We start from the raw sequence: 10,619 nt of genomic DNA on the forward strand, positions 1-10,619 counted from the left end.
ACCACATACCACGGTACGAGTAAAGAGTACTTGTCAGGAGACGAGGTTGAACAAGGTATAAAGTGATACCGAAGATCAAACCTTGGACAAGTAAAATATCGCGTGACAAAGGGAATTGGTATTATATGTGAATGGTTCATTCGATCACTAAAGTCATCGTTGAATATGTGGGAGCCATTATGGATCTCCAGATCCCGCTATTGGTTATTGGTCGGAGTGAGTACTCAACCATGTCCGCATAGTTCACGAACCGTAGGGTGACACACTTAAAGTTGGATGTTGAAATGGTAGAAATTGAATATGGAATGGAGTTCGAATATTTGTTCGGAGTCCCGGATGAGATCCCGGACATCACGAGGAGTTCCGGAATGGTCCGGAGAATAAGATTCATATATAGGATGTCATTTTATGTGAATTAAAATGTCGCGGAAGGTTCTATGGAAGGTTCTAGAAGGTTCTAGAAAAGTCCGGAAGAAACCACCAAGGAAGGTGGAGTCCACATGGGACTCCACCTCCATGGCCGGCCAACCCTAGTGGGGGAGGAGTCCCAAGTGGACTCCCCCTTAGGGGGCCGGCCACCCCCCCATATGGGAGGTGGAAATCCCACCTTTGGTGGGAGTCCTAGCTTGGCTAGGTTTCCTCCTTTTATGGGAAGTTTTTGGTTCGGGTCTTATTCGAAGACTTGGAGACCAACTCTTGGGAATCCACCTATATAATGAGGGGCCAAGGGAGGGGGCCGGCCACCCCAAGACCACAAGCTGGCCGCCCCCCTTGAAGTGGCCGGCCCCCCCCGCCCAAACCCGAGCCGCCCCCCGCGCCGCCATATCTCCCGCGGAGCGTAGCGAAGCTCCGCCGGACGTCTCCACCGCCCCCGCCACCACCCCCGCGTGCTGTCGGATTCAAGAGGAGCTACTACTTCCGCCGCCCGCCGGAACGGGGAGGTGGACGTCGTCTTCATCAACAACCGAACGTGTGACCGAGCACGGAGGTGCCGCCCGTTCGTGGCGCCTCTAACCGATCGTGATCAAGATCTTCTACGCGCTTTTGCAAGCGGCAAGTGAACGTCTACCGCAGCAACAAGAGCCTCCTCTTGTAGGCTTTGGAATCTCTTCAAGGGTGAGACTCGATAATCCCCTCGTTGCTACCGTCTTCTAGATTGCATCTTGGCTTGGATTTCGTGTTCGCGGTAGGAAAATTTTTGTTTTCTATGCAACGTTGTCCTACACCCTGCCCATTGCCATCCTTAATTGTAATTTCTATTTTCTATATTCTTTTGATACTTTTTACTTTTCTCTGAATATTTTTGTTTTAAACTTTTTTTTGTTACATTTATTTTTTTATTTTTTATTTTGATATTTTGAATTTATTTTTTAATGTTTTGATATAATCTGAAAAAATTAATTTTTAATAAAATTTACATTTTTTGAATTTTTAAAATTAATCCATTTTTATAAAAAATTAGATTCTTAAAAAAATCAATTTTTTGGATTTTTTGACATTTTTAATTTCATTTTGAAATTCTTGTCTTAAGAGGGTTCATATGATACTAATATGAATAAGAATTATAGTACCATAAGGGCAGCTTAATTGAATAGAACTTAGAAGTTAAGCGTGGATTTGAGCTATTTGAGGATGAGTGACCAAGCGAGAAGTTGTTATTTCAATATGATTTGAGGTATGTTCGTAGTTTTACTAGATGTAAAGAAAATTCAAATATTTAGTTTTTTCTGAATTATTTCATTTTTTATTTTTCCTGATTCTTTTTTATTTTTTTGATTTTTTTAAGAATTTTGTGGAGCATATCATGGATATGCGCCACAGAAGTTTGATAATTATGTTGCGCATGTAGATATGCGCCACAAAAATAAAATTTAGCGGCGTGATTTCTGTGGCACATGGAATTAAAAACGTGCGCCACAGATATGCAGTTTCCTAGTAGTGTAATACTCTCGTAATTTCATCAAAGATTTTGTGAATTAAAAGATCATATCAATCAGAAATTTTCCTATAATATATCATTGAATTTGGTATAAATTCAAAATATATTGCCCTAAATATTAATCTTTCCCATTTTTAAAATTTCCATATTTCTCAAAAAATTTCTTAAGAATAATCATAACTACCGTACATTTCATTTTTTATTTCTTATATTCATTTTTCTAAGTGGCTGCAGCCACCTATTTTTCTACTGAAACAAATAATCAACCAAAGAAAACTTAAGTGGCTGAAATTTTCATCTTCATCCTGATACATCGATATGCTATGTACAACATTTATGCTAAAGGAAGATAATTTTGATAAACAAAATGTAAATTCATAATTAAGTTACGTATTCTAATTAACTTAATTAGATCTAGACATTAAAACTAGTTTCCTACAATCAAATTTTGTCTTGTAAATTTTTAAACCTATGTACTTTGTTACGCGACATAATAATGGTAGTACTTCATAACGCAGACTTTTGGCTCATGGATGCTACACACCCCATAGATCCATCGCATATTTTTCCTTTGAGATGGAGCTAAAGTAAGGAAAAGTGAATGGACCGGACATGTTTCTATTTGCAATACAGTGTATAGAGGTATGTGTACCTGACAGATACCCTGTCGTCTTCCCCACCGTAGTTAAAGCTGGCGGCCCACATTGAAGAACTTTGCACCCGGACATATGAGTACAGGAAAAGCTTGTTTCAATTTTAAAAAGGTAGTGCTCGCACGTTGCGCCGATGCTCGACGCCATGGACGTCGCCGGCGAGCTCCGTGCACGTCTGCCAGCTTCCCGATGAGGTCACAGGAGTAGGTGGCCAGCTAGGCAGCAAGACACTAGGACCACGACAGCCATGTCGGCGTAGGTGAGTAGCAACACACCAGGACCACGATGGGCCATGTCGGCGTAGGCGAGCAGCAACGCACCACGACCACGCCGGCCATGTCGACGTAGCTGAGCAGCAAGCCAGCAACACACCAGGAACACGACGCCCATGTCGACGTAGCTGAGCTGCAACACACCACTACACCAGGAATACGTGGACGCTGATGACGTCATCTTGTTGCAGACCACCACCGACCTGACCTCGCGCCGAGAAGCCGAACCTGGGCCGGAAACTGCCCGACGTGGGCTGGGCCTGCACGCACCACGGCGCAAAGGCGGAACGACGGAGCGACTTGAAGCAGCCTGCGTCCTTGCCGCCCATCCTCACGCAGGCGTCGAGGGTGTCGGCGTCGATCCCGGCGGCGTGTGTTTTTTTTTTCTCGCCCGGGCTAGCCAGGTTAGAGCATGTCTAACAGGCCCCTTAAAATCCGCCCACCCCGTAAAATTCCGGCGGGATACGGGGCAGACGTGGTTTGGGCTGTCTACCAGGCCCCGTATTCGGGCCCGCCCGTTTCGGCGGAATACGAGCCCAGGAAATCCGCACCGCTGCCCCCTACTTATACCGGGAGAAGGTGCGAGTGAGGGGGTTCGACCCTCACTCGCAACCCTAGCTCCTCCGTGCGCCACCGCCTTCCCGCAAAGCTCCGGCAAGCAATCCCCCACTGCACGCCTCCCCATTCCAGCCGCAGGTCGCCATGTCGGGTCGCCGAAGCCGTTCCGCGTGTCTGGCGAGCGGATCGAAGCGATCCCGCTCGCCGGACACCGTCGAGAAGGCGTGGCAGCGCCAATGCAAGCGCTCCGCCACGGGGAGTCGCCGTGCAGCGTGCCGGTACGCCGGCGCGCTTTACGTGCCGCCGTCGCTCCGTGAGTTCGCCGCGGGCGGGCGGTGGTACCAACAAGATCCGCCGCTCAAGCCGATGAGCGGCGCGGACTTCGAGAAGTGGCGCGCCGAGTGGGAGAGAGACCGCGCTTCGAAGGCGGCATGGGCGACGCGCATCGGTAGCACCAGCGACGGAGGAAGCGGAGGAGATCCGCGAGCCGGCGAGGAGGAAGCGGAGGAGGCAGAGGTGGAGGCCCTGTTCCTGCAAGCGGTGGCCGCATCCGAGAAGGATGCCGCTGAAGCTGCTCGGGCGGAGGCAGTGGAGGAGGCGGCGGCCATCGCCGCAGTCAGGGAATTTGAGGCGCGGGAGGCTGCCGCCAGGGAATTCGAGGCACGGGCGGCTGCCGCCAGGGGGCCGCTCATCCGGTTCGTCATCCTTGACGAGTAGATAGGATCGCGCAATGTAGGATCTTGCAATGTATGTATGATCCGCCATATGATCAATGCTATCAATAAATTTCCCGGGGTTTTAATTTTTAAAAATACGGGGCAAAATAGGGGTCTGCTAGACGGAATGGTTCTTCCGTGAGCAATTTTTTATACGGGGCGAAATACTCGCGTTATACGGGGCAGAGAAATACGGGGCCTGTTAGACATGCTCTTACATTGGCCAGGTCATGCCCGCGACCACGCTCGGCTCTCCGGCTGAAGGGGCACGTTCAGAGGCACTAGAGGGACGGGGAGCAGGGGAAAACGGGGAGGAGGCTCACCCTGAGGACTCTCGCATGGTCGGCAAGGTCGAGGGACACCGGACATGGTGGAATCGGTGGCGAGGGGCGACGATTGGAGCTAGGGAAGGCGAGCACGATTCCGTCGATTAGAGGGGTGCGGGCTCGATTGCTTCTGTGTAGACCATGAGGGCGGCGAGGTGAAGAGCTTGGCATGATTGGCTAGTGTCGGAGGCAACCGGAGCGTCGATGCGACGCGACGGCGCGGTGGGAAAGCTTTGGCCTCTCTCAGACACTCGCGGAGGAGAATAGGGAGATGAGCGCGTGAGAAGAGAACCAGTACACATAGTTTAAAGCGGTGGGCCAGGTGGTACGGTTATGCCGGAAATACGCTACCATGAAAACAGTCGATACACCAAATAATAGCGATAAAATACAGCAGCATGCAGCATGCAGTGGACCCAGGACATGTGTCAGACAGGGACGTCGGTGAGGGGGGCACCCGGGTGCTGCTCTGCATTTCTCTAGTACTTCATCACTATTTTGCTCGTCCGTGGGAGCATATACTAATGGTTGTTATTTACTTATACTAAACATTTTTTACTTCAATATAGTGCACACGACAATACATACTAATTGTTTTTCATGGATACAAAATTTAATAACCAATTTAATTAATATTAGAAAAATAAATATTTTATACATTTAATTTTGAACTTGGTACATAGCTTCATCTTTTATAAAAGTTATGCTATTTTAAAACTTTCTGTGAGATATTTCATTGAAATAGATTTTGCCTAGATCCGAGCATACAAAAAATTGCATTCATGTATGAGTTTTTTAATGCTTGTTGGATGTACTATAACGTGTTTATGCCTATATTAATACCTTTAAATATCTTCATACTATCTTGGGAGTTGGGACTCATAATATGTTCCACAATTTCAAATCCTCTAGAAGACACGAAGTGTGTTCCCTTATTATTTTGAGGCATACTATATACCGCCAACATTGTATGTTTGGTCTTCAAACAATAAAATGATAAGATTTGGTTCATTGATGTGTTGATATAATTTTTTATAACGCTACGGCAAATCAAATACAAATCCGAAAACTACATGAAAATATTAAAACTAGGGAAGAGTATAATACTCCTGTAATTTTACCAAAGAATTTGTGAATTTAAAAAGCATATCATCCAATAATATATCGCTGAATTCGGTATAAACTCAAAAATGCCCTAAAGCATTAATATTTCCCATTTCTATAATTTCCATATATGTCAAAATTTACTTAAGAATATTCTTGATTACCGTACATTTCATTTTCATTTTCTTATGCTATTTTTTCTTTGTAATTATTCTTTTACAAAAAAATTGTATTTCTGAAACATAGTTTTTTCTAAGTTCTCTTTGTATTGAATATATTTCGAGCAAATTCACTGCCACATCATGTTAAACATTTGTAAGTAGAACAAAATAGCAAGAATAAAATATGGCATTTATGATTAAAACTTTGGCAATGACCGGCTGATCGATTGGTCGTGGACTGAACCAATATTTTCTTTTAATCTTTTAAAACTAAAAAATATGTGTGTATTATAATGAATGCGACTGCATATGTCCAAAATCATTGTCACACTGTCGAAAAGGAAAGGAATCCTGTTACAGATGTTTTATCTTCGGAGCATCTACTGTCGGGGTGAACAACTTTTTTTTTATGTAAAGACTGATTTTTTTTCTTTTACAATATACATGTTTGTGTTACTCTTGTGTCTGCAAAATTCATGAATAAATGTTGTCTTGTCATACGCATACGAGACAAAACCTGATTCTCTACAACTACAAACGCATTAAATTTTTTTTCCCACACAGGCATAACATGGACATTGATTTCCAGCAAAAAAAAAAAACATGGACATTGACATTCATACACCAAGTAAGAAGGTTGTTCAAATCATATTCGCCACAGTATCGTTGCACATCAGATCGAGCCGCACACCAAGTACATACAACCAATTGAAAGGACTGAAACTTAATACATGGATGATCCCTTCGGTCTTCAGTACATCGATGTGTGAGAATTTGTCGTACCAATTAAGCAAAGCGCAGAGTGAAAAGGTTCTGATTTCAGAGCATATTCTCCACGCTGCACAGCAGATCGAGCCACACAAAGTACTCCCTCTCTCACAGTTTATAAGGCACGCGCGTACCCCTAGGTCGTAAATTTGATCAAGTTAGCATTAGTTATATGTTTTTGATCAAGTTAGCATTAGTTATATGTTATAAAAATTATATCATTAGAAAGTTCAGATGTTCTATTTTCTAATGATATAATTTTTGTATTATATAATTTAAATTATATAGGTTAAATTGATGACCTAGGGGTACGTGCACGCCTAAGGAGGGAGTACTTGCGACTAATTCGAACCGTGAACCATCCATACTCCGCATTAACATGATTAAAAAAAGGAATTTTGCTTCGTGCTCAGAGACCATTTAATTTGCAGCGTAATTCGTTCTAGTCATGAGTTGCAACTTAGATTTGATAACATTATCTAACTGAAAACGAAATTAGTTCTCAGTTAACTGAGAAATAATCGAACCCTTAAAAAAAGGCAATTGGAGAAGGAGGGTAAGAGAAACTGCGTGGCCAAAGTTTTCATCATCATCATCATGGTGGTATATTACAATGGGGGAGCAACCAGCTGAGTTTGATGCCATGATTGTTGCAGCAAACACAAACACAGGCCTGGCTAGCAAACCGTTGCAGCTACTAATTGGGACCCCAGCAGCTGAGGTACATGACGGTCCTCAACCCCTCCTCGGCCTTCTCCGCTCGCCGTTTCTCCACCACCGCCGCCGCGGAGGCAGGAAGCTGCTTCTTGCCCTGCGAGACGGTGGCGCGGACGCTGGCCTTGGTCTTGGCGGCCCGGTGGATGGACCTGAGCGCGTAGTTCCAGCGGCAGAGTCCGGCCTGGTCCTTGAGCGCCTCAACGGCGCCGACGCTCATCGCCACCATCCAAGACGCCTTGGTTGCGCCGGCCATCTCTTGTCCTTCCCGGTGCGGTGCTGCCTAGTGGACTTGGAGTAGCGAAAGTGTGAGACTGTGAGCCAATCGGAGCTGATGCTTCTTCCTGATGCTTTGCTTGTGTTGATGAGATGAAAATGAGATTACACAGAACGTGTTATATAGAGAACATCAGCAAAACAGGTGGCTGCAGGTACAGAGGCACTGGTTTTCAAGGAAACCGGGTGCTTTCAGCAACTATCGCTATCTCCCTGGTACAGTGGGCAATGGTAGCTCAGCTCGTCTTGTTTATTTGCGGCACATGGCGTTTCAGGTTGTCTGAGGAGTTTCTGCTTGGGAAATGCGGCGTGCCGGCCGATCGTGTGTTGTCACTCTCAGTATGATATCCATTTTCCTGAAATCTCCACACATACGGCTTAGGTACAATTATTTTCAGATTTTCTCAACGAGCTCTTGGGGTGACCTCGAAAGCGCTGGTACGGGAGACGCGGACGGGTGGGGAAAACCAGAGGCTACAGGCCATCGTTTCCACGATACCAGGATCTTCCGCGTGCGCGGCGCACGTACCTGCACATCAGGAGTAGACGACTCAGTGGTATCTGTCCTCTGAGTGCGAGGCCGTTATTTTTATTATTTTTATAATTCACAGATCGATCGGGTTGATAATTTCAAATAAGTAGAGTACCTCACAATTGCAAGTGGAGAGATTGGTCTTGATGTCAGAAACACACTAAGGGCAACAATTCTCCTGGTCGTTAAATTAGTGTGGATAGACTGGTCCTGCTATGAAAACTCTGTTTTTCATTATCTCTGTGTAATGAAAATCGATCCCATATGGATTGCTTGGAAGAAAAAATTAGTGTGGAAACTTGAAAGAGAATTTTTGAAAGCTGCGTTTCCATTCAGATAATACGGAATACAGAGTACACCGTACAGAGAATTGTGAGACACTGATGTGGCTTTGTGTCATCCTGATGATAACATGGAGATGGATCCGGCCTGCTGTTTAATGTGGTAGGTCGAACGAAAGAACTGAAGGCCTGTTCCACGCACGTGACTAAAAATGTGATCCCTTCACTGGTGATGCTACGAGAATTTTTCTCATGTCAATTCAGCAAGTGCAGAGTGAAGAAACCACTTAAGATTTGAGATCATATTCGTCATATTCTCAACGCACAGCCGCGTCGAGCCACGGAACTACTCGCAACCAATTCAGATTCTTCACGTTCCCCGTGAAAACGATCACAGAAGCAAATGAACAAGGAGGATAGTATAATGTCTCTTTTTCTTTTTGCAAATGAGTGTAACATTTTTTCGATAAAGAAATGAGTGTAACATAAACTCAAGCAACTGAAAGTTTCATCATCATCCTCCTCATCGTGGTATATTACAATGGGGAAAGAACTGTTAGGTTGATCTCCCACGTATCGACCCAACGGTCGATCACGACCTTGTCTAGCGTCCTGATCGGGGGCGCCCAACCCACATGGTTGGTGGGCCCCCGTCGCCAGCGCCATATAAAAGAGGTGGGGGCCGGGGCACGGACGCCAAGGTCGTCCGCTGCCGTCCTCCCCACCGACACACACAAACCCTAAGCCACCCGATCTGGTGAGGCGCTGTAGCGGCGGGAAGCTCCACCAACATCACCGCCGCCCCTCCGTCGCCGCCATGGCGAGCTCCTCGTCGACGAAGCCCGACGGTATGCACCCATTGTTTCCCTCTTGTTGTTGTCCCGGTTAGACTAGATGCAATTACTCACTAGATGCAACAACTAGAGGTCCTAGAAATCTAACAATGGTATCAGAGCATGTCTAGTTTCGTTCATCTAGTTGAGGTAGATCTTTACCGGGATAGAATCAAAGATCAATTAAAACAGAGTGCTTTAGTTTTGTAAATCCTAACCCTAGATCGGATCATCCCGAGATGAACCCAACGATAAGAAAGAAGGGGAAGAGATAGGGAGGCCGCATCCTCGCCGGCCTCCACCTACCGGCGAACACCGGGCAGTGGCCTCCGCCTCCACAGAGGCGCCGTGCTAGGGCACCGTGGCTAGTCCGCTCGGCGGTGGCGCGCCCACCCGTAAGGGGAACGCGCGCACCGGCGAGAGGACCGGCTACGGCGCCACCATTCCCCTCCGTGACGGCCCGTTCGGCGGCCACCGTCGAACCTCTCTTGCGCCGCCGTTTTCGTGGGTGAGAGACAGAGGCCGGGGGGAATGAGTGAAGGGCTAGGGTTTGGGGGCTGTTCGGTCGGTTTTGTGTGGCCGAGATCGGCGCACAGCCGTCGGATTGCATCCGACGGTCCAGAGCCGCCGGGAGCTCCCCACGGGCCAAAGGGAGAGGAAGGGAGGCCGGGGCCGGTTGCTGGGCTCAGCCCATCTAGCGACGCGGGTCCAAGTCGGCCTCTCTGCTGTTTTTTCTTTAACAGAGTAATAAGAAAGAGGCCCATCTGGGCTGTTTGGTCAGTTTTTTTTTCCAGTAATTTTTTATGTTTTAGTTTTCTGGAAATAGTTTAGTAATAAGAATAAATGTGAGATATGAATTTTTTTCTGTGGGTTAAAGTTCGAAAATTAAGTTAAGTTTTCGCTGTGTTAGTTAAGTTGAAGTCATATTTTATTGTTTCCTAATTTAATTGGAACCAACGGGAAAATTGAATTAGGAAATGAGAGTTAATTTTGAGTATGATGATTTTATTTAATGACCAACGTTGTTAATAAAATTGTATTCTGCAAGATTCAGAATTATCATTATTGGTTCTATATCTGCCCAACGGTGATGTAGAATTAATACTGAGAAGTGCCATGTTTTAATTTGACCAACGTTGAATTAACTCATTTAGATGGAAATTTTGTTTCAGTGGAATCCTCCTCCTGCTAAGCCGCATGGAAAAGCTCAAGATCATCAGCCGCATGAAGAGGTGGCCAAGGACACTTGCAAGTGGTGCAAGGAAAAGGGCCACTAGCAGAAAGACTGTGTGGCATTCCTGAAACATCTGTGCAAGAAAGGTGAGGATTTAATTACATTTGTAGATGAATCCTTATTTTTAAGTTATGCAAAATCTACTTGGTGGATTGACTCAGGTGCAACTGTTCATGTTGCAAATTCATTACAGGGATTTCATATGAGACAGACCCTGCAAAGAGGAGAAAGATGCATTAAAGTAGCAAACGG

At 45.8% G+C, this 10,619-nt stretch overlaps 1 protein-coding gene across 1 annotated transcript; it reads right to left on the bottom strand.

Moving 5' to 3' along the window:
• Positions 1 to 7,054: 7,054 nt before the first annotated feature.
• Positions 7,055 to 7,521, bottom strand: LOC127337022 (uncharacterized). The gene has a single exon (XM_051363885.2). It carries the CDS (start codon positions 7,465 to 7,467, stop codon positions 7,195 to 7,197), a length of 273 nt encoding a protein of 90 aa, XP_051219845.1. The 5' UTR covers positions 7,468 to 7,521; the 3' UTR covers positions 7,055 to 7,194.
• Between the last annotated feature and the right edge of the window lie 3,098 nt (positions 7,522 to 10,619).

This window comes from Lolium perenne, chromosome 2 (genome assembly GCF_019359855.2).
Source record: "Lolium perenne isolate Kyuss_39 chromosome 2, Kyuss_2.0, whole genome shotgun sequence".
Classification (NCBI taxonomy): Eukaryota; Viridiplantae; Streptophyta; class Magnoliopsida; order Poales; family Poaceae; genus Lolium; species Lolium perenne.

Bases quoted from the DNA above. Each gene is read 5' to 3' on its own strand.
- LOC127337022 (XM_051363885.2), bottom strand. From the start codon at position 7,467: ATGGCCGGCGCAACCAAGGCGTCTTGGATGGTGGCGATGAGCGTCGGC.